General features: G+C 38.3%; 1 protein-coding gene across 2 annotated transcripts in view; it reads right to left on the reverse strand.

Annotated features, from left to right (window-relative positions):
• Window positions 1-25,784, reverse strand: part of LOC124788028 (ankyrin repeat and BTB/POZ domain-containing protein 2) — a 644,871-nt gene that overhangs the window by 10,003 nt on the left and 609,084 nt on the right. For both annotated transcript variants that reach the window (XM_047255090.1, XM_047255089.1), the window contains 3 exons: window positions 18,644-18,852; window positions 9,003-9,296; window positions 8,661-8,843 (listed from right to left, as the gene is read on the reverse strand). In XM_047255090.1, coding sequence (XP_047111046.1) covers window positions 8,661-8,843; window positions 9,003-9,296; window positions 18,644-18,852 — 686 coding nt within the window. The remainder of the gene's footprint in view (window positions 1-8,660; window positions 8,844-9,002; window positions 9,297-18,643; window positions 18,853-25,784) is intronic.

Below are 25,784 nucleotides of genomic sequence, written 5' to 3' on the forward strand. Positions count from 1 at the left end.
AGACAGTGTAATAAGCAAGACAGAGATTACTGATGAAACATTGTGCAGGAGTTAATAACAGCAGAAAGCTGTAGCCCATTGTATGTGGTAGAGGTGCAGGATGGGGAAAAGTAGACAGACCAGAAAATAAAAGGTGTAGAAACTAAAAGGGAACAAAGAAAGGAACAGTTACTGAGAATAAATCAAAGAAATAAACATCAATTAAGACTAGATGGATGGTAGGTGAGAATTAAGGATATGTTGTAATGCCACTTCCCACCTGCAGACTTCTGAGAATCTAGTGTGGGGAAGAATCCAAATGCCACATGCAGTGAAACAGGCATTGCATTCATGATTATCATGTTGTAGAGAATGCTCTGCCACATGACAGTTGTGGCCTTGGTGCCTGTTTCACCACAAAGTCTCCAGCATTGTGGTTATGAATTGCAGCAATTATCTGGCTGATGGACTCCCTCAGCTGTCATAAATGTACACCTACAAACGCTGACACAGTAATGCTATTCCAGAAATTGAGCAGTCCCTCCTCAAATCTTAGGTCCTCCCCTGAGTCTGTCCATCTCCTCACTCCCACCACTCCAACCTCCAACGTGTTTCCCAAAACTCATAAACCCAACCACCCATAATGCCTTGTTGTGGCTGGTTACTGTGCTCCCGAAGAGAGAACCTTCACTCTCAAGGACTAGCACCTCAACCCATTTTCTGTAACCTGCCCTCCTCTATATAAGACACCAATTACTTCCTCCACCAACTCTCCGCAGTTCCCATTCCTTTATCATCCAGTGCCCCTTCTAGACTGACATCCCCAATGCCCATGGACTTGCCCCTATTGAACACTGTCTTTCTCAGCACACATCTGACACTAAACCCACTTACCACCCACAAACAAATCTGGGGTACACAAACAGGCATCTGCATGGTACTATCCTATGCCAACCTGTTTTTGGACATCCAGAGGAATCCTTCGTGCCGGACGTTGCGGCCGAGCAGTTCTAGGTGCTTCAGTCTGGAACCGCGAGACCACTACGTTCGCAGGTTCGAATCCTGCCTCAGGCATGGATGTGTGTGATGTCCTTAGGTTAGTTAGGTTTAAGTAGTTCTAAGTTCTAGGGGACTGATGGCCTCAGATGTTAAGTCCCATAGTGCTCAGAGCCATTTGAACCATTTTTTAAAATCCTTCCTGGCCACTCAGAATCCCAAACTGCTCATCTGGTTCAGATTTACCGATGACATCCTTGTGATCTGGACTGACACTGAGGATGCACTATCCACATTCATCCAGAACCTCAACACCTTCTCCCCCTTTGTTTCACTGTCCACCTCAATCCAACAAGCAACTCTCTTTGGGGTTGACCTCCACCTCAAGGATGGCTACATCATTACCTCCACCCACATCTAACCTACCAACCACCAACAATAACTCCACTTTGACAGCTGCCACCCATTCCATACCAAGAAGTCCCTTCCATATGGCCTGGCCATCCTTGGTCATTGGATCTGTAGTGATAAGTGGTGCCTCTCCAAATATGCCCAGTGTCTAATTGAGGCCTTCACAGGCTGAAATTACCCTCCCAGCCTTGTTCAGAAACAAATCTCTCATGCCTTGTCTCTCAGTACCACCCAGTACTGGAATAGCTGAATCACATTCTCCGACAGGATTTCAACTACCTGTCATCATGCCCTGAAATGAGAAATATCCTCTCCTCTATCTTTCTCATCCATCCCACAATGGTATTCCACCATCCACTAAACATATGCAATATCCTTGTCTCTCCCTTTGGGGGTGGGACGTGGATGGGTATTGGTAACCTCACCAGATGGCAATGCACTGAAAAACCAGGCAATAGCAGTAGTAGATCTTCCTTTTTAACTCAATGTGCAAGTTTCTTTTCTTTTCTTTTTTTTTAAATTGAGAGACCTTTGGTGTAATTAAATGAACTGGGGCAAGCAATTCCCATATGGGCAATGGTACTGTCCACACTCCAATTTAGAATGATGATGCTACTACAGAGTTAAACATATGAATATAGAAATGCTCGAGAAAAATATTGTTTGATTTACTTCTCAAATATGGTTCCATCGAAAGCATTTGTTAGTTCACAGACATTTAGTGGATCTACTTGTGTTGGCCTGTAGCAATAGGTAAATAAAGAGCCATTTTATTCTTTCTGTTAGCATTGTAAAATCTAAATGGAAACACCTTAGAAAGAGAGAACAATTAAAAATAGGCAAGATGAGGCCTGGTGATCCAGAAAAAAGTCTTCTGAAATGCAGTTCCACTTGTCCTTAGGTTCATATTATACTTTTTTAAAAGTTAATATTTCCCTTGAGCTGTGCGCACTTTTTTTGATGTGAAGACAGGTTTGATCTACAACATGTAATTATTTGCAGTCTGTGGAACTACAATGATCTAGAACTACAAAAACAAAATTTCAAAAAGTATCATGCAGGCATATTGGGTAAAACGCCTTGGATAACATTTAGCAGCCACAGAGGGAAGGAGAGGGAAAGACGAAAGGATGTGGGTTTTAAGGGAGAGGGTAAGGAGTCATTCCAATCCCAGGAGCAGAAAGACTTACCTTAGGGGGGAAAAAAGGACAGGTATACACTCGCACACACGCACATATCCATCCACACATACAGACACAAGCGGCTTGTGTCTTTATGTGTGGATGGATATGTGCGTGTGTGCGAGTGTATACCTGTCCTTTTTTCCCCCCTAAGGTAAGTCTTTCTGCTCCTGGGATTGGAATGACTCCTTACCCTCTCCCTTAAAACCCACATCCTTTCGTCTTTCCCTCTCCTTCCCTCTTTCCTGATGAGGCAACAGTTTGTTGCGAAAGCTTGAATTTTGTATGTATGTTTGTGTTTGTTTGTGTGTCTAAAATTGTATAGTTTTTATGATTATGACCCAGCCATTTTTTCATTTGATATTATTGGGTGTATTACTTTTAAATCCAACCCGAAGTTTATTCCCATAATCATTTTACTTTGCTTTACTGCAGCATAATGCATGATTTTTTTTCTTCTTTCTGTACTTATACTCCACATGTGTACATGAAGATTTTTCTTGTCGAAACTCATATAGTCCTCTTCATTTTATTATTATGTACAACATTTGGTTGCATTTACAATGTCACAGTCAGGATTCCACTACAAAATGGCTTCTACACAAAAGCCAACATTAGTTGTGGAGTAAAATAATAAAAAGGATAACTCTTTAACAACTCAACTGGTTATTCATCAATTCAGTACACAATCGCAGAGCAGGAGCACTCTCCAAACAGAGAGAAACTAATAATATGGGAAGGGTCCTTTACACTTAACAATACAGTTCATAAACTCTAGCTTTTTTAAAGCAATTAAGCCAACTGCTCCACTGCAACAGAAAGAAAGTTACACATTTTTATGTGGTCTTCTAGTATGGTGAGAATGGTAGCAGACGTAGACGGCCCTGAAGAATCGTTCTGTGTTACAATAGAACGACCACTGACACCCTTTCACTAACTTTTGGTGTGTAATCTCTTCATTAACAGGTGATGTTGGTAGCTGGTCTGAGTGGGGAGACACCTCTACACTCTCAGAGCTATCAGATCATCTGAATATGGTTGAATGTTGCAGATAATCTTCTCAAAGCTTGATGGAAAATGTCTTGAAGCACTATCTGTCATTTCACAACAAAAATTATACTGCAAATATCTCTTATTTTCATCTTTGTTTCAAAAAACATATAATGATGTCAATGGACCATGCTTATGGCAAAATACTGTGTATCTCCAGTTCTTGGTTACACATATAGATGTACAGACGGACTATGCTTACGAAGAACAGACTGCTTGTACATGCTTGTATTTGCAGAAAAGCTTGCCTTGACAGTATTTAATTCATAATAAGCAACAAATAGAAAAAATGGTAAGAGAATAAATGACCCAAGAGATCATCTCTGCATTGTGACAATTATAACGTTTTACGCCATGTGTCGGGTACTTCAATACTGAATATGTCACATGCTGTGGACTGAGTTCATCATTAAAAGTTTGCACACTAAACTGTCAGGATATAAAACTCACAAATTATTAGAAAGCACAGAGGATGGAGTATTTGCAATGCACTTTAATTTTGTCAAATTTATTGCAGTAAGTTATAATTCAAATATGAAATATTTAAACTTCATTGTAAATCAAAATTCCAAAACACACTTGATTTTCACAAATACTGTTACTAGAATCATATCTGGATTTTTACAATACTAAAATAATATATAAAAGATAGGAAATCACTTTCAGAGAAAAGTAGACATTAAAGCTGACCTTCTATGCAAAGTTTTCAAAAGAACTCACAAGTTCATATTCCTTGTACTTTTAAAAACAAGAATGATGAATTGTACTTTTATAGCTTTTGATCACTACATAATTGTAGAATTATTATGTGAAAATCACCAACATCTTTTTTGTATTTAGCATAAATTTAGTCTTTCAGTGGTCACCTGTGTAAGGGGGTTAAAATATAAACACTCTGAACTAAGTTTTGCATGAACAAGCCAGAAAGAGAGAAGCAGTTTGTATCTACATCTACATCTACATCCATACTCCGCAAGCCCCTGACGGTGTGTGGCGGAGGGTACCTTCAGTACCTCTATCGGTTCTCCCTTCTATTCCAGTCTCGTATTGTTCATGGAAAGAAGGATTGTCGGTATGCTTCTGTGTGGGTTCTAATCTCTCTGATTTTATCCTCATGGTCTCTTCGTGAGATATACATAGGAGGGAGCAATATACTGCTTGACTTTTTGGTGAAGAGCCCGTACCGAGCTACTGAGCGTCTCTCCTGCAGAGTCTTCCACTGGAGTTTATCTATCATCTCCGTAATGCTTATACGATTACTAAATGATCCTGTAATGTAGCGCGCTGCTCTCCGTTGGATCTTCTCTATCTCTTCTATCAACCCTATCTGGTACGGATCCCACACTGCTGAGCAGTATTCAAGCAGTGGGTGAACAAGCGTACTGTAACATACTTCCTTTGTTTTCGGATTGTATTTCCTTAGGATTCTTCCACTGAATCTCAGTCTGACATCTGCTTTACCAACGACCAACTTTATATGATCATTCCATTTTAAATCACTTCTAATGCGTACTCCCAGATAATTTATGGAATTAACTGCTTCCAGTTGCTGACCTGCTATTTTGTAGCTAAATGATAAGAGATCTATCTTTCTATGTATTCGCAGCACATTACACTTGTCCACATTGAGATTCAATTGCCATTCCCTGCACCATGCGTCAATTTGCTGCAGATCCTCCTGCATTTCAGTACAATTTTCCATTGTTACAATCTCTCGATACACCACAGCATCATCTGCAAAAAGCCTCAGTGAACTTCCGATGTCATCCACAAGGTCATTTATGTATATTGTGAATAGCAACGGTCCTATGACACTCCCCTGCGGCACACCTGAAATCACTCTTACTTCGGAAGACTTCTCTCCATTGAGAATGACATGCTGCGTTCTGTTATCTAGGAACTCTTCAATCCAATCACACAATTGGTCTGATGGTCCATATGCTCTTACTTTGTTCATTAAACAACTGTGGGGAACTGTATCGAACGCCTTGCGGAAGTCAAGAAACACGGCATCTACCTGGGAACCCGTGTCTATGGCCCTCTGAGTCTCGTGGACGAATAGCGCGAGCTGGGTTTCACACGACCGTCTTTTTCGAAACCCATGCTGATTCCTACAGAGTAGATTTCTAGTCTCCAGAAAAGTCATTATACTCGAACATAATACGTGTTCCAAAATTCTACAACTGATCGACGTTAGAGATATAGGTCTATAGTTATGCACATCTGTTCGACGTCCCTTCTTCAAAACGGGGATGACCTGTGCCCTTTTCCAATCCTTTGGAACCCAACGCCCTTCTAGAGACCTACGGTACACCGTTGCAAGAAGGGGGGCAAGTTCCTTCGCGGACTCTGTGTAAAATCGAACTGGTGTCCCATCAGGTCCAGCGGCCTTTCCTCTTTTGAGTGATTTTAATTGTTTCTCTATCCCTCTGTCGACTATTTTGATATCTACCATTTTGTCATCTGTGTGACAATCTAGAGAAGGAACTACAGCGCAGTCTTCCTCTGTGAAACAGCTTTGGAAAAAGACATTTAGTATTTCGGCCTTTAGTCTGTCATCCTCTGTTTCAGTACCATTTTGGTCACAGAGTGTCTGGACATTTTGTTTTGATCCACCTACCGCTTTGACATAAGACCAAAATTTCTTAGGATTTTCTGCCAAGTCAGAACATAGAACTTTACTTTTGAATTCATTGAATGCCTCTCGCATAGCCTCCTCACACTACATTTCGCTTCACGTAATTTTTGTTTGTCTGCAAAGCTTTGGCTATGTTTATGTTTGCTGTGAAGTTCCCTTTGCTTCTGCAACAATTTTCTAACTCAGTTGTTGTACCACGGTGGCTCTTTTCCATCTCTTACGATCTTGCTTGGCACATACTCATCTAACGCATATTGTATGATGGTTTTGAACTTTGTCCACTGACCCTCAACACTATCTGTACTTGAGACAAAACCTTTTGTGTTGAGCTGTCAGGTACTCTGTAATCTGCTTTTTGTCACTTTTGCCAAACAGAAAAATCTTCCTACCTTATTTAATATTTCTATTTACGGCTGAAATCATGTTACAGAATGTAAAGATATTTTTGTAGAGTTCACTTATGTTCAAAGTATTGTGCAATATTGGCAATTATTATGAAATGTTCATCACCTCAAATAATGTGTGTGGAGTCTGCTGACTGAATAAGCCAGGAGTCTTTAAAATTGATGACAGATCTCTTATTTCTGGCAAACATCTGCAACATATCCTGAGCTCCACAACATGGAGAAGACAAATGTGCAGTTTTGAAGCCAATGAGAACACTGAGAGCTGAGGTAAGTTTCATGAGCAGGCTTGGTTGTTCTTGCAAAGTATGGAGTTGGTAGTGCTGGACTCACGTCAAGAGTGAAGGCACATGCTAATTCCAGTTTAGGTCTCGAGAAAGCTACATCTACACTTTAAAGTAAGTGGCAGAGGGTACATCCCATTGTACCAGCTATATTATCTGGAATTACAGGCCTAGTCTGTGTAATTAATAATTACTGCAATTGTGTTTTTATTGCCAAAATAGGATTTAAAAAAAAAAGCCAAAAAGACTTCCTTCAACAGGTTGGATGTATGTAAAATATTCGATAGAGGATTTATTTAACTACGGACACATATATTTGGCTGACAGTCTGTAATATACAGATAGGTATTTGTTAGCAGCCTCTCTCATACAAGAACGAAATGTTGGCTTCAGATTTTTTAGTACAATGAGTTTGGAAGTATCTGCATCAGTTATGGAATTGTTCGATTAAAAATCTTAAAAGGTGACCATGAGAACTGAACCTCTGAAAATTAAAAGGCTTCATTTGGTTAATGAAAATATTTATTATGTCAAGTGTGAAGTTAGACAAATTGTAATAATACAGTTGTAGTAGCACCACAACTAACGCAAAAGAATTCAACAGGTGACAATTAAAGAATATCATAGTTGTCAGCTTCTGTTGAATGCAGCAAATATAAATAATAGAGTAGTATGCGGAATTGCCAGATAATATGCTAAATGTGCTTCAGGGCAGAGGTGTAATTAAGTGTTACTCAAATATGATGTCACAAAATACTTATTTATAGTGTGTATGCTATTTTACAGGCAGAAGGTGTGAAATATGGTTAGCTAAGGACGGTAAAGTTACCCAATAAAAGCAGCAAAAATTTATGATATATATACAACTAACTTTTTTAAAAAAAAGGTGGGGGCAGTAATGATCCTGTAGTCATAGGTCATACTCTAATAAAGTAGCAGTTTGTGATGTAAGGCCATCAGCCAGTATATCTTAAGCTAACTGGCTCAGTGGCTATAAACTGAAACCATTCGAGTTGTTGGGTAAAGTAAAGGCATCACAACGTCTCCTCAAGAAATGCTGTTAATATTTAAATTTTAGTGGTAAGATGTTTCCAGAATTTGTTTTCTTTCTAACACTTTCTTGTTCTTAATGAGTACTTGTGTTGAAGGAAACCTCCAAAGTATATGTTATGGTAACAAAAGAAAGAGGATAAATCTCTTGGAAGAAATATGTAGTCTTCATTCATAATGCCCAAGATGACAGAGTATCTTTAATGATGAATATGAGCTGTTACAGTAAATGTTTTTTTTCTGGAGAACCTTCAAGAAAAATTTTCTGCATTCAATTGCAATTGGTACTAATAATTCTTGAAACTGTTAATTTCCTTTTAATCTAACATAGTAGCACCTTTTAAGCTACCAATTACCTAACAACAGCATACAAGTGGCATGAGAGAGGATTAGAGGGACATAAATAATCAAATGGAAGCACTGTTAACATGTTGACCGCCACAAGGCCCCTGGTGGCCACAGCAAAGCCTTACACCTGACATCGTGTGCCCACTGGCACTCACAACAGAAACTCACACCTGTTGATGTGAGGCAGTGAAACATCCATCACTATGCATGCAGCAGTCAATTTGCTAAATCAGGAAAGCTAGAAGCAGCAGTGGCAGGAATCAAGAAGCGAGCAAACGTTTTGAACTATAACATAGGTATTAAAATACAAACTGTTTACCTTGGCATGTATATACATAGACACAATGTTGTCTAGGTCAACCATTCCAGAGCACTGTGCTTCACAAAATCTCAGCAAGCCATCAAGTTGGAAGAAGTTTGCAGCAGCCATAAGCTCAAGCACATCTGCTGGCTCTACTCGTAAACCTTCACAGCCTCCGTGATACAAATACTGCATCACTAACTGCAGAATACAAAGACAAAAAGAATATATATTAATGGGAATGACTATCCAGTTTTAATTAATTTTGCACATTTTCAGGCCATATTTTTATGCAAACAAAATTACCATATGCCTTTAATAGAATTATATTATTTCTGATTAGTGTGATTGCTGCTGTACCTGGAATATGTGATATCGTATATCATTTATATGCACAACTGGGGGATTTCCATCACAGAGTTTAGAACTAAGCATGGCTCTGAATCTTGGTGACCATGTGACAAGTACTATTTTATGTCCATAAAACACCCGTCCTTCCACTCTGAACTGCACGTCACTTAATTCTGGATTATTTACAAACTTGGGGTCTATTCTTGTACCACCAGAAAAAGAAGTATCTCTAATGGCTTTAATTGCTTCCCAGCCATAGCATGTTGAAAATATATCAGCTAACAATAATATTGTGCCTTCATTCTGTAAAAAATACAAGAAAAGTTAGCAATTAGAAAATTTCAAAAGTTGAAGTACCATCACTGTTCAAAAACTTAAAAACATTGAGGAAATATTGTATTTTAGGCCTCAGCTTACCTTTACACAAAGTAATATATCACAATACAACTGAAAGTTACATATTGTTTCATATGTAGAATTCAGAGGATTATGGTATTTATAATGCAAGATTCTGAGTCTAGTGTGGGATAAAAAAGAACATCCACTGACAATGTACAATTAATTTGAAACTTTGTCAGTATTTAATCAACTGTACAACTGTCTTAATATTAATTAATCTAATTCTGATCATATAATTTGAGCACCCACAGCTTTTGAATGAAGAGTTATCACACAATATTTTATTTCAGCTCTGTTGGAGGATAGTTAATTCTGTGATAAGGAAAAATCAGTAGAGATAATTGTTGAAATTATAAAGGATGGCCAGTACTAAACCTCAGGAGGTGCAACTCACAGTAAAGCTGGCAGAAACACTTAAAATAGAAAACAGTACTCCAACCATCTTTGCTTCCTTCCCTCTTTACAACATATGGGTGTGAGTGACCTGCTGCCCCTCTCGTATGAGAAAGGATACTAAAAGTAATATTTTCTAATCTAAGTGTTTCTTTTGTTTGTACTCAAGACACAACTCCTGAACATAAACACTGCCCAGCTTTACTGTCTTTGTAATTTTATTGAAGGGTAGCTCTATCAAAGGTTTCAATTTTCATTAGATAAGTAACATCATTCGACATAAAAGTTTTCTGGGTATGGTACCACGTCAAAATATATAAAACTACTGATTCTGGAGAAAAAACAACGTTTTGGCCACAGCTGCAGCAGCCTTCTTCTGGGTCTAATCGTGCATTCTAGCTATGCAGTGTCCTTTATATTTTGTTGTTACAGTTCGCTGTGCATGCCATTACATCATAATTTTAAAAGGGTAGTTAGTTTCATTGGTCACTTAAGGAAGAAGGAGAGGGAACTTCATTTTAATAGGTTATTGCGATGGAGGGAAAACGTAACCTCTGTCGTCTCTTGGCTCTTGTGTTTATGAGCCATGATTGGTGGTCACCGTTGAATGAGAAGTTGGCTTCTGTTTACCAATAGCTGCACGTTGGTCGCGCGGCGGTAGTTATTTGCCAGTAGTGCTTGTGCCTCATGTTGACAGTGTGGTCTGTTGGGCTCTGATTGCTGGCAGCCAAGGTGGGGCAAGCCTGAGTCCATCCTCCCTATTCATGTTATTAGGGTGTTTAAGTATTTTGATGGCCTCTCTGATTTTGCGTTTCGTCATAACCGGCTGCTTGGCCAACACACAGGTTTCGCTGAATTTTATTTCTTTTCCGCAGTCTTGCTGATGTTCTGCCACTGCAGATTTGTTGTGTTGCCCCAGACGACTATAGTGCTCATGTTCCCAAATGTGCATTGCTGTTCGCCTACCAGTCTTGCCGATGTATGCCTCTCCACATTCGCATTCCACCTTGTAAACGCCTGCAATGTGTAATTCATCCACCTTGTCCTTAGTGGAGCCTAGCACATCCTGGCTCCTATGACCACTATAGAAGACAGGCTGCACCCCAACGCAGCGAAGGTGTTTGCCTATTCGACCAGTAGCATTTTTCACATAAGGTAAGCGCACTTTTGGCTGCGGTTTGTCTATTTCTTGCTTATCTTTCTTACTTGTGTTTGTTGACAAGACAGTAGTTTTATACATTGTGCTTTAGTTTGGTTTATATGAAACAAGACAATTTTGATGTAATGGCAGCCTCCACATACCATTTATTATACAATGTTTATTTTTTCACATAAAAGTTGCTGTCGTGTTTATAAGTTTCAGTTGCTACACTGAATAATTAGTGGCACTTCTCAACATTAAACAAGAAGGACATGTCATTGCCTTGGATGACATAATCATCTCTTCTGATATAGTTTTAGATGTGACAAGAGTTCTTCATAGGCCGTTGCTTGCACTGTCTTTCTGTTTCTGAAGCTTTTGTTTACAAATTATTGCATCATCTGGATGCATACTTTTGTACAGGAATACAGAATGCAATAACTTTCCAACACTGCAAACAGATCTTGCTTCTGTTAAGCCAGTCTTAGGTGTTTAATAACATTCTTAATAAAAGTTTACATTATATTTCTGTGGCATCCAGCCAAGGTAGGTTGTTAAACTTTGCCTGCATACTATCGCCCCTTCTCCTTCCTCTGTCTTCTATCTTTCTCATATTGAATCTGGTTAGTGTTAGGTTTTGAGACACAGTATAACAACACCAATAGAAGTATGTTCTGGGGTCTAACTGACACTCTTTGGAGGGGATTGAAAAGGATGTCAAAGCTTACACCAAGCCCAGAGTAATTGATGACAAGATTTTCCTTCGCCAGCAAATAGAAGCAATTGGTTTTTACACAAATATTATGTATACATAGGGACAGAAAAATTTTGCATAATGATAAAGTGATGAAATTGGCAACTTTTAGCAAAATAATGCTAAATTAGATGTTACTGCAAAATACTGGGAAATTTTGTCATTTTCCCATTTAAAAAAAAATGTTAGAAATCTGAGGATGACAATATACTAATATTTGTAACTGATAGCTATTCAATACTAAAATTGCATTCTGACTTCTTTATTCTCCAAGGTTGAGGTTTGTGTATGATCTTAGGATGACAGTTTATTTCTTGTTTAACAAACTATGATGTGACATCAAAAACAGCACCAAACTTGGGAAAAAAATAAAAAATGCAGAAAAGGAAAAAAATACCAAAATTGGTAAAAAATTAGCACAGGGAAAATATGAACAAATTTGACAAAAATATCACCAAAATTGGCCTAAAACAACACAGAATTTCTCAAAAAATAACAATTAATTTGTATATAAAATAAAACAATTTTTTCCTGTCTCTATGTACAAACTGTCTACAAACGGAAGAGAAAAAAGAATGAAATCTGACTGAAAACAGACACTGTCCATTTGTGATGCTCATTCGTTCATAGTGAGTCAAGATACACATTTCCATACAAAAGCAGCCACTGGAAGCAACTTTAGAGAATACTAACGATAAATTGTACTACTCAAATTGATAATCATAGGTATTAATTCCAGATTACTTTAGGAGAAAATTGCAAAGGAGGAGGAGGAGGAGGAGGAGGAGAAGATGAAAAAGAAGAAGCATTGCTCCTCACCTTACAATACTCAGCTGCTAGTTGCACATACTACACTAAGCATTCATACCATATAACTGATTGAAACCACTTTAGCTGTCTATGAACAGGTGGCAGGGGCGTGCCACCCATGTGTGTGATGCAGTACACAGATACGAGCTTTGCAGAGAGCCCCCTCCCTGATTGTGGCTAGGAAAAACTGTTGGTGCCTTTTAATGAAATGGAATATTTGGAAATGGTGTCATGCAGAACAATACATAACAAAACAAGAAGTCAAAATGTGGCATTTGGATGGTTTCATAAATTGTGTTATTGATCAGCCTCTTCAGCGTCAAAGAAGGCAGTTCCACTGATGCAGAGATGGAAGTAGTAGTATTGGCGAGCTATTCTGCCACATAAAGTGTAAGATTATTATTATATGTGAGCATACACTACTGAGGCTCCTTGGGAAATAAAATCCAGTAAGGTAATAGCAAACACGGAAGAACAAACTGTGTAATGTTTACATCAGAATTGTTTTTGGTAATTTTGAAAAACCAATTACTTGGCTTCTGTTGATGTTATAGGCATGTCTGGTGTGATTTTTCTCAATTAAACATAGAAACAATGGCATTTACAGTTTTATTATGTGTATGGTACAGATGAGATCTTTTTTTTACTATCAAAAACAGGGAAATTACACTGTACTTATTAGTTCGTTATTGATATTGTATGACTGTTTAGATATTTACTAACCGATAGAATGGCTTTGTGGCAACTCATGTAGTTTAATTGCTTGTCTGGGAGAATATGAGCTTTGGCCTCCTAGTTCTGATAGGCACATGTTGATAAAAATCAGTATACTGTCTTATATTTGCAACTGCTAACAACTTCAGAGATCTGATAGTTATGGTATTATAGCAGCATGGCAAAATTTTGTTGTATTGTCTGTATGCCACCACAGAAACAAATTAATAGCTTCTAAGTAATACACCTGAATACAAAGATCTATATAGTGCTTTCACGAAACCCTGTTACGTTGTGTGCAATTTATACTATAGCTGCTGGTTGACTGCATCTTATAGCAGCATTGTATGGGAGACTGACAAAACATATATAATAACCTTGGACAAATCACCCCATCACCCTGTGACAGCCTGATGCTTTTGGAAATCATTAGTCAGAGCATTTTTCCTCACAAAAGTCTCACACACTCACTCCCCCACTGAGCAATTAGTATTTTGATAATGTACAATATTTCACCTACAATAATCACAGTGGCAGATATGTTTAATGCAGTTGTGAAATTTTGAAGAGCTCCAAATTGAATCAGATTAGCAATTCCAGTTTCATAAAATTCAGGGTGTCTTTTTACATTGAAGCACCTAAAATAAATTTTTTGAAACTTCCTGTTTTACACAGTAGTTAGATTTTCAAATTATTCTTATGAAGGGTACTACTGCAAATAAGTTTTCAGTTCATTTCTTTGGAAATAACTGGAAGATCTGCGACAATTATTATAATGATGGTTTTATGTCACACCTCCGTGCCATTGTGTCCATTGAAAATTTCAACAAGCAAAATTCCGTATTTAATGTATCAATCAAAACTTCTGTGAAGTAAATTAATGAAAGCATTCTCAATTGTATTGGAACTTTCTTCTTCCAATTTATCAAGAATCAAATGAGAAGATGAAAACTGCCACCAAATGTCGCCCACTTCCCTGTGCAAATCCATTGTTGGATTTATTATTTCAATACCATGTCCATTTATACTTCTCAGGCAATATCACCTTATCTTGATGCACATAATAAAATTTTGGATAATTGAACATGCGTTACACTACAACCATTTTACTTTCATTCATGTATTGAGGCGTATTCATTGTACTGAGTAAGACAATGGTTTATGTGAAAGTAAGACATTTTTTAGGAATGTCAATGTGAATAAAATACTATAAAGTAGTGTTTGCATGTGTGAGAAGTAGGGAAGGGGTGCTAGAAATTATCACAAGGGGCTACAAAATTCCTACAAACCAGCTCTGCATGTCAGCCACATTTGGAGAACTGGTTGGCTATTTTCCGTTGCTGATTGTTACCAGCCTCAGCAATCACTATGGCCATTTTTCTCCTACTTATTATGTTGTACAACAGCTTTGATTTAATTTCATATTCTTTGCTACAAACGAGAAGCATATTTGATTGGCTCTACAATGGAAATTTACAAATCTATGTTACTGACTGAAATTTGTACTGTAGCATTTGATGTGTAACAAATGCCTCTTAGTTGGCAGTGGTCAGCAAGAAACACCTAATCATTTGTGCTTCTACATTCTCTCCTACCCTTATAGCTTAGCTGTTGTACCTCTGCATCCTCCCTGTCCCCTGATGTAATTGGTCGGCTATTCAAGTACTTACAGAACGAGTTGGAGATGAACCTACTTCTTACGTCTGTCTACATTTGTGTACTATGTGATTAAAGCCTTAAATCAATGTTTCCTTTGTGTTTGAGGATGTTTTATTTCCTAAAATTATTCAGATTCATGAAGTCATCTGCCAAGCAATAAAAAAGATTTCTGCCTGAAAGATGTAAGCCTAAAAGCTTTAAACTGAATGGTAAGAAAGTTTATCACATACAAATTAGTCTACATGCTATACTGTGTATTGTAACACCTAATACCGAAGTTAATACTTTAAATGTTATAAGGTGTCTGTGAGAGAAAAACAGTATAAACTTTTCAAATAATTTCTTTATCAAATAATAAATATTAAAACAGATGAACTATTTAAGCTAAACACACAGTTCTTCTTTTCTCAGGAGTGTATCACGAAAATCACATGCTATGTATCATAAAAATAACTTTATTTAACTGGATACATAGAAAATCTACTAACAAAGTGGTGTAAGAACACACACATAAAGCCTTCGGAGCCAGTGGCTCCTTCTTCAGGCAGAAGGGAATGGGAAGGAAGAAGGGTGAAGGAAAAGGACTGGAGAGGTCTAGGAAAACGGGTAGATTTTGGGAAAGTCATGCAGAACCACAGGTCAAGAGAGACTTACCATACAGAATGAGAAGAAAAGATTGATTGTTGGAGACTGCATCGGACGAGATTTGAGATTTTAAAATTTCCTCCGATGCAGTTCCGGGTGGCTTTCCCAAAATCAGCCCCTTTTCCTAGACCTCTCCAGTCCTTTTCCTTCACTCTTCTTCCTTCCCCTTCAACCCCTCTGCTTGAAGAAAGAGCCACTGGTTCCGAAAGTTTGCCAATCATAACAGCCTTTTATGTGTGTGTTCTGCTGCCACTTCGTGAGCAGATTTTTTATCCACCCAATTAAATAATTTTATCAATAATTGATTGTTTTCATTGTTGTAAAAATAGCTTTTGTACTTTTTGAGAAAGTGGTACCTAAAGAGGAATAGATTTTTATACTTACTATGTATTAAATAATAATTTTTTATATTTTGAATTTGAAACCCTAGAACGAAGAAAATTTACACTAATGTTGCTTAGTAAATTATTCATTAAAATGAAAACTTTAAGAGGTACAATTTATGTTCCAAACTGCAAATGTGAGCTTGTGTATCTTAGCTGGTCCACTTAAGGATACAATGTCATTTTAGAGAGAAAAAAAATGCTTTTTAATGCTGAGAGCTAATTTCTCATAGTTGAATTGTTAAAAGCTATAATGGAGTACAACAGGAACTATCCAATACACGCATACCTGAGGCAAGGAAGGAAGTTTTATGTCCAGTCGATAGGTAAGGTAACTAGAAATGGAGTTTTATTTATTGGAAGAGAAGGAAGTGTGTACAGCTGTTTCACTGATGCATCCTAAAATTTGTTAAAAATGGCAGAGAAAGACATTGAAAACTAAAATTTGGTGGATGGCTTGGGTCCTTCAAATGCAGGCTGAGTGCAGGCCACAAAAATCTTTGAGGAAGAAAGATATTGTAACCTGACTCATAGGAAAAGGAGCACATGTTGATCAAACAGTGGTTAAGCTTGAATTATTGAAACAGTTTGAAGCTTTAGATGGTAGATCAGCATGTTACTGATAAACAGCACAGTCTGCAGGTCACAGTGTCTTTATGTTACTACTGAACCACTGCAATTTGAACCTCACAGATCTTATTTTGAACCAAGTTAAAGGATGCACTGCAATAAATAATACAACATTTAAGGTACCATATGTGCTTAAATTAATGCATGAAGCTCCATCCCATGTCACTGTCAATAAGAAGACAAAATGTGGCATTTGGACGGTTTCATACATTGTGTTGCTGATCAGCTACTCATCAGTGTCAAAGATGGCGGTTCCACTGAAGCAGAGATGGGAGAAGTAGTGTGGCCGAGCTATGCTGCCACAAAAAAGTAAGATTATTATTATATCTGACTATACACAGCTGAGGCAATGAGGTAATAGCAAACATGGAAGAACACACAGTGTAATGTTTACATCAGAATTGTTCTTATGATGAACAGACTGTAGCTGTATATTGAGATGATGCAGTATCATAAGACAATGCAGAGAAGGAAACATTCAGAGTTATATCATAGATTAACATCAATGGTGATCTAGGAATCATGGCATTCATCTCATTTCAGTTGACCAAACAATACACAGTAGGTGAAACACTATTATCATTAAATGACACACACTTTTCTGCAGCCTATGCTACCAAAAACTTTTATTTTTATGCCATCTAGAGTTCAAATTATTAATGAATTTTTATGTGTGGTAGTATTACATTGTATAAAAAAAGAATAACATGCTGAAAACTAACTTTAAAAAAATTAAAGGTCTGTGTGTGTGGGTCATGATCTACAGGGTGTTACAAAAAGGTACGGCCAAACTTTCAGAAAACATTCCTCACACACAAAGAAAGAAAATATGTTATGTGGACATGTGTCCGGAAATGCTTACTTTCCATGTTAGAGCTCATTTTATTACTTCTCTTCAAATCACATTAATCATGGAATGGAAACACACAGCAACAGAACGTACCAGCGTGACTTCAAACACTTTGTTACAGGAAATGCTCAAAATGTCCTCCGTTAGCGAGGATACATGCATCCACCCTCCGTCGCATGGAATCCCTGATGTGCTGATGCAGCCCTGGAGAATGGCGTATTGCATCACAGCCGTCAACAATACGAGTACAAAGAGTCTCTACATTTGGTACAGGGGTTGCGAGACAAGAGCTTTCAAATGCCCCTATAAATGAAAGTCAAGAGGGTTGAGGTCAGGAGAGCGTGGAGGCCATGGAATTGGTCCGCCTCTACCAATCCATCGGTCACCGAATCTGTTGTTAAGAAGCGTACGAACACTTCGACTGAAATGTGCAGGAGCACCATCGTGCAGGAACCACATGTTGTGTCGTACTTGTAAAGGCACATGTTCTAGCAGCACAGGTAGAGTATCTCATATGAAATCATGATAACGTGCTCCATTGAGCGTAGGTGGAAGAATATGGGGCCCAATCAAGACATCACCAACAATGCCAGTACTGTAGAGCAATGAGTCGCATGTCAACACAAGCACCGAAGTCAACATTACCTTCCTTCAATTGGGCCAACTGGCGGTGAATCGAGGAAGTACAGTAGATACTGACAAAACTAAAATGAGCTCTAACATGGAAATTAAGCGTTTCCGGACGCATGTCCACATAACATCTTTTCTTTATTTGTGTGTGAGGAATGTTTCCTGAAAGTTTGGCCGTACCTTTCTGTAACACCCAGTATATGTTTGCTTAAAAAGATAATAGTAGCAAACGTGTCAAGAATTTCAACAGAGAGGGAGGCTGCCTAAATAGTATGTGGGTGCTGCTGTTAGAACTTATCATAACCCCGTTGTTGTCGTTGAAAAAACGAAACTTAAACTAAGAAAAATTAACAACCCAGCTATGTGCCAATAAAACATTTCCATCCACAACATACTGTAGATGGGATGTACAGGAATGTATGTAACAGTACTTTGAAAACACAGTGCAATATAATGAATGTAATGCTAAAAACCCGGAATGTTCTACTTTTTGATAAAAGGAAGTAATTCTGTTGAATCTGACAAAATTTTATGCTACACATATTTTTTACCAGCTAATGTACATTTTTAATTGACAAGGAATATTTGTTCTGCATGTGTATTAAAAACTCACTAGATACTGTAATTAAATGCATATTTTACCTTACTAAACCTAAATATATTAAACAGCAGAGGCAAACACTCATCAACAAACTGAGTGGAGTAATCATCAGGCCAGACTTGAAGAAAATCTTGCAGCAGTTGATCAATAACACTGTCTAGACGTTGCTCGTGTGCTGTTGCCAATGTATGCATCCAACAGTGAAGAGTCCATGGGATACCCAGGTTCCGTAGATCCAGAGTTATATCTGCTGGGAAAATAAGGAATCTAAAACAGCTTGGAAGGCTACTATTAACTGTCAGTGAATAACAAGGTAATGAGTACATGGCATTACATGTTTAATATATCTAAAATATCCTAAACCATCACCTTAAAACAGTTAGTGAATGGGCAGCCATGTTTGTGGCTGTGTTCTCACCTCCTTTCTGAACTACAAACAAGACACTGCCAGGAGACAATTTTTAAATATCAGATGCTACAATGATTCCAGAATGAGATTTCCATTCTGCAGCAGAGTGTGCACTCATGTGAAACTTCCTGGCAGATTAAAACTGTGTGCCGGATGGAGATTCGAACTCGGGACCTTTGCCTTTCGCAGGCAAGTGCTCTACCATCTGAGCTACCCAAGCACAACTCATACCCTGTCCTCACAGCTTCACTTATGCCAGTACCTCTTCTCCTACCTTCCAAACTTCACAGAAGCTCTTTTGCAAAACTTGCGGAACTAGCACTCCTGGAAGAAAGGCTACTGCGGAGAGATGGCTTAGCCACAGCGTGGAGGATGTTTTCAGAATGAGATTTTCACTCTGCAGCAGTGTGTGTGCTAATGTGAAACTTCCTGGCAAGTTAAAACTGTGTGCCAGACCGAGACTCAAAATCAGGACCTTTGCCTTTCGTGGGCAACTGCAAGGAGACCAGGTACTGGCAGAAGTGAAGCTGTGAGGATGGGGCATGAGTCATGCTTGGGTAGCTCAGTGGGTAGAGCAATTGCCTGCCAAAGGCAAAGGTCCCGAGTTCGAGTCTCAGTCTGGCACACAGTTTTAATCTTCCAGAATGTTTTGCTACAATGATTGTTTATGGGGCATATTCTTGCCATAAAACTGTACTGGTAATGTGTTTTTACCAACTTCTATCTTAAGTAACATGTCCTATGTCCTCTTTTGGTAGCTAAATAATTTGAGGAGCTCATTAGCAAAGACAGACAATTAAATTTTTTAACAAAATATGAATGTTAACTGATTCCAGTAGCACTCTAATTATAATCTTCTCACGCTTAAAAATAGTCTGAAATGTGTTTAAAATGAATGTAAATCCTGATCTGTGAAAAAAATGGGTTAACTCCATTATATTTCTGTTTCACATTTGAACAATTCCAGCAAGATCCAGTACGATGACAGAAATACTTCTCTGGTGTTTCCACACTGCAATTTGAATCCAATATGGCAGAATGTCTTCCTTTGTAAGACACTGTATTGTGAGTCGTATCTTATTTTAGTAATTTGACATATTTACATGCAACCATGAAAAGAAACTGTGCAAGACCACGTACTATGGAACAATGCGGCATGACATTCAGATGCTGCAGTGGTCTAAAAACATACCTGAAAAGAATTCAGCCCCAGGCCAGAATGAAGCTGAAAGTGCTGTCCACAGTCAAAGCTGTGAATCTGAAAATTTACAAGGTTCTGGTCATGAATAAATTGTGATTTCCAGTATTAACTAGCCCATCAGCACTACATTAATTGATTTCTGCAAACCTGTATGATGTTTGAGTATAGTTTAAAAAATAAATACATAAATAAAATTAAAAAAAAATACCTCACTGTGTTTTTGTTTTGTGTATCTAAGTGTTTCATACTATAGGCTGATAATTTATACCAGTCAAACAACGGAAAATCCAGGATGGAATAAGGAAAAAGTATGAAAGGAATAGACTGCTGCTCGCCGTATAATGGAGATGTTGAGTCACAGGTAGACACAACAAAAAGACTGTTAAACAAGTAATGTTTCAGACAAAAGGCCCTCTTCTGAAGTAGTCAATGTCACACACACACACACACACACACACACACACACACACACACATATGTATTCATGCAAATGCAACACATACTTACATGACCACTGTCTCCGGTTGCTGAGGCCAGACTGTGAGCAGCAACAATGCACAATGGGAAAAGCAATCTGGGTGGTGGGAGTAAAGGAGGAAGCTTGGGTGGGGAGAGGGAGGGATAGCAGGGTAGGGGTAGGGGTAGGGGACGGTAAGTGTTGCTTGTGGGCGCATACAGTGATAAGACTGATAAGATGGGGAGAGGTCAGAGCAGCTAGGTGAGGTTGGAAGGTTAGAAGGAGTGCAGAGGAGTGGGGTGGGGGTAGGGGGTGGAGGTAGGCGGTGGGGGTGGGGGGAAGGTAGAAGTAAAATGACTGTCAGTGTGTTGACGCAATAGAAGGCTGTGTAGTGCTGGAGTGGGAACAAGGAACGGGATACGTGGGTGAAGGACAATGACTAACGAAGGTTGAGGCCAGGAGGATTACGGAAAAGTTTCGGAAGAGTTGCAGGGAGAGTTCCCACAGGCACAGTTGAGAAAAGCTTGTGTTTGTAGGAAGGATCCAGATGGCAAAAGCTGTGAAGCAGTCAATGAAATGAAGAATGTTGTGTTGGGCAGTGTGCTCAGCAACTGTGTAGTCCAGCTGTTTCTCGGCCATAGTTTTGTCAGAGCCATTCATGTGTACACACAGCTTGTCGGTCGTCATGCCCATGTAGAATGCAGCACAGTGTTTGCAGGTTAGCTTGTGTATCACATGAATGGTTTCACAGGTAGCCCTCCCACTGATGGGACAGGTGATACTTGTGACCGGACTGGAGCAGATGGTGGTGGGAGGATGTATGGGACATGCAGTCTATTACAGGGATATGAGCCACGGGGCAAGGGATTAGGAGGAGGGGTTGAGTAGGGGTGGACAAGGATATTGTGTAGATTTGGTGGTCAGCAGAATACCACTGTGTGAGGGGCGGGAAGGACAGTGGGTAAGACATTCCCCACTTCAGGACACGATGAGAGGTAGTTGAAACCCTGGTGGAGAATGTGATTCAGATGCTCCAGTCCTGGGTGGTACTGATTGACAAAGAGAATGCTACTCTGTGACCATATGGTGGGACTCTGAGAGCTGTCAAAGAATATGGAAGGTACTGTTCAAAGTCACCCCTTGAAAGACAAGCCTTCATACTTCAATTCTTTTACATCACCAAAGAATACATTCAACATTTTATGCTTTCTGTAAATGTTCATTCAAGTGTTAAACTTGCCTATAAAAACTTGTTTCAAATTCAAAATTCAAAAATGCTTCTAATAATAGGCAAATGTTTTTGTGTTTGTGAAGAAACTTACATTTACATAAAATTATTTTATTTTTTGGCATTGGTATACAATGTTATTTTTATCGACTGTCACATCATCTGAAAATATCGATTATTGGCAATATTTAATAACTCTGGCCTTAGTTCCATATTTACACACTAGACTGCAGCATTTATTTTAAAAAGATGCTAAATTTCTGTTCAAAGTCCCTCACCGTTCAAAGTCATCCTGCTTTACGGTAATGTAAAAGATCAAACACTGCTATATGGAGTGCTGAAAATTATTGTGGAACAACATCGGCAGCACTCTCTGATTATGTCATCACATTTGCTTTGTAATTACAGCTTAGATGTAGCCTAGACCAAAAGGTGATGACTGAAGGAACAGATAAACAAAATCATTAAATTTTGTACCAACAGGGATACTAACTTCTTCGCTTCAAAATTGGTCAAATGGTTTATATCCATTCAAGGATACTAAGTATAAAATTTGAGTAAATGAAAACTAAAACATTTGCTAATGTTCTTAGCATTACATCTGCAACACATTTCTTGACTTTCATTTAATTTTACATTAATTCTAATGAGACAGCAGAAAATGGATGACTGTGTAACATTTTCTTCTGTCATTAACAGACATCTTACAGATTCAATTGGAGGCTCTGTGTCTCCCTACTTAAGTGTAATTCATTGCTTCCATATTGCACATTAGTTATCATTCTCATGGAAAAAAATATATCGCCAAAAACAAATAAACTGAAAAACATACGTAGCAGCCATTCCCAGGATTTTAGTCACATAGAATGTCCTCAAAATAATTATGATATGGCATCCACCACATCTCACAAACGAGTAATGAGCACTGTTATTTACTGCTCATTCTAAATGCAACAAATACATTAATTCTAATGAGACAGCAGAGAATGGATGACTGTGTAACATTTTCTTCTGTCATTAACAGACATCTTACAGATTCAATTGGAGGCTCTGTGTCTCCCTACTTAAGTGTAATTCATTGCTTCCATATTGCACATTAGTTATCATTCTCATGGAAAAAAATATATCGCCAAAAACAAATAAACTGAAAAACATACGTAGCAGCCATTCCCAGGATTTTAGTCACATAGAATGTCCTCAAAATAATTATGATATGGCATCCACCACATCTCACAAACAAATAATGAGCACTGTTATTTACTGCTCATTCTAAATGCAACAACCTAAAGCTATATACCACAAAGTTTTATGACACAATATGCTCCAAATCTAGAGACAATCAACGATTATGTCCTTCAAACATAGGATTTAATTTCTCTGATCCAAAGGAGAAAACCAACTTATTAAAGTAAAAAGAGAGGCAGCTGTATCTGTAACGCCTCCTGTTTCAGGTTCAGCTCAGTTAAGTCTAACATGCATCATAATTCCACCCAGCTCCTGTCTTTTTTTTTAAACAAGAGTCTCATATACTATATTTTATTTCCTCCTTCTGTACAAGTCTGTTTCTGTACCATGTACCATGCATATATTGAAGGTTTTCATTTTGCTATCTATTTTCACATTCTTCCTGCTTCCTACATTGTAAACTTCTTTCCTCTTACAACCTTCTTTTTCCTACCCATTGCCACTATGAAATAAGTTAGTAGTTTCAAACCGAGATGTAATCTTTTCACTTGCCTCTTTCCTTTCTCTTAAAATATTACTTTCATCCTCTCCTGGATGCAGAACACGAAGTTGTCTGTGTTACTATCTCTTCAACATACAACATGTCTTATCAGATGGTGCTAGGGGCAGTTAGGCTAACTAACTGTGTGAACTGTGATAGGTAAGAGTAGGATAAATCAAGTGCCAAATATGGTATTATGATCTGTATGTACTGCAGGGTAGTACTTCCCCAAAGAATTACAGTTGAATTTAGAAATTGGTACTATGTGTAGTGTTCAATATGAAGGATTTTAGGTTAGTAGAGACAAATCAATGTTTACAGCTTTTGTCAAACAATGGAAACTCCAGGTTGGAATATCAATAAGATAAGGAAAGTCAACAATATTAGGAAGAGGATAGACTGCTACTCACTGTAAATATGACTCACTTGGTTCCAGCCAGGCATAGTGAAAAGACACTTACACATTAGCTTTCGGCCAATGCCTTCATCAGAAAAGGAAACACTCAGGTAAATACGGGTTTCCTACAACTTATACAGAAACTGTACTGCAGTTATAGCAGTAAGAAGAAATGAAAAGGTGGCAACAGTTAAAGAAGGGAATGAGGCATTGTCGCAGTGTTCTCCCGTGTTATTCAATATATACACGGAGAAATTAGTACAGGAAACCAAGAAGAAATTTGGAAAAGGAATTAAAATTCAGGGAGCAGAAGTAAATACTTTAATGTTCATTCAAGTAGACACTACCAAACTGTGGCCAAGAGCTCAGTTGACCACCCAGTAGTGGAACACGTTGCTGAGCACAAAGTATTTGACTTCAGCACCAACTTTTCTGAACTACATGGATGAGAAGTTATCCTTACAACACATACTTTGTCCCCATACTCCTCCTAACTTCAATCCCCACTATCCGGTAATCCCCTATCTGACACCCACCTTAAGGACCCTAACTTCACTTATTATGCGCCCATGCCCCCTTCCCCCACAGTCTCCCCATCATCTGCTCAGTCACCTTGTGCAAATCCACTCATCATCCTCCTCCTCCTCATCATCACCACCACTATGCGTGAGACAAACTCACTGCATTCCTATCCTGTACATCTGCTGGAGTGCAGCTTATAATGATGTGAAACGTGGGTGATAAGCAGCACAAACCAAAAGATAATAAAGGCTTCTCAAACACAGTACTATAGAAGCACACTGAAGATTATATACGGTGTGATCAAAAAGTAATGGGAATTTTTTAATTTCATGCCCTTTTTGCATCCATTTTTATCATGTTGGTGCACATGTTCCTGATGTATTTTTGGATTTTCAGCTGTTTTGAGTGTTTAATTTATTGCTGACAGTCGAAAAGTTTGGATGTGTTTTCGAGCGCTCAGCAAATTTTTACTCTCAAAAAGATAGATCAATGAATTTCCATTACATTTTGCTTGAAAAACTGAATACAGGGCAACACCACTTTCTGAAAGTTGACTGTGGTTTTTGGTGAATCTACTATGAATAACAAAAAAGTTTACAAGTTGTATTAACATTTCAAAGAGGACTGACAAGATGTTGAAGATGACCACCACACTGGATGCCCTAGCACATCACTTACTGATGACATTGTGGAAGAAGTAACAAAAATGGTTCTGGAAATTTGCCGTATCAGATCAGAGATGTTGTTGGTGATGTCAGCATATTCTTTGACTCATGCCAAGTATTTTTTTCAGATGTTCTGGGCATGAAATGTGTAGTGGCAATGTTTGTTCCAACACTGGAGAATTTCCATCAAAAACGAAGTTGCATAGACATCACTCAGCAATTGCTGAATGAAGTAGAAAATAATTCAGAACTTCTAAAGAAGGTTATAACAGGTGATGAAACATAAGTATGTGGGTATGACATTCAAACTGAGGTCCAATTGTTCCAATGGAAATTGCCTGAAAAACCAGCACCAAAAAAATTCAACAATTTCGATAACATGTGAAGGTTCTTCTCACTGTTTTTTTCATTTACAATGGGATAGTGCATCATCAGTTCCTGCTTATGGCCATATAGTCAAAAAGGAATACTACCTGGATGTTATGTGCCATTTGTGTGAAGCAATCTGAAGAACAGAGCCAGAATTGTAGCAAAACTATTCGTGGAAATTGCATCAAAATAGTTCTCCCACTCACAT

The sequence above is a fragment of the Schistocerca piceifrons genome, chromosome 3 (assembly GCF_021461385.2).
Source record: "Schistocerca piceifrons isolate TAMUIC-IGC-003096 chromosome 3, iqSchPice1.1, whole genome shotgun sequence".
NCBI classification, from domain to species: domain Eukaryota; kingdom Metazoa; phylum Arthropoda; class Insecta; order Orthoptera; family Acrididae; genus Schistocerca; species Schistocerca piceifrons.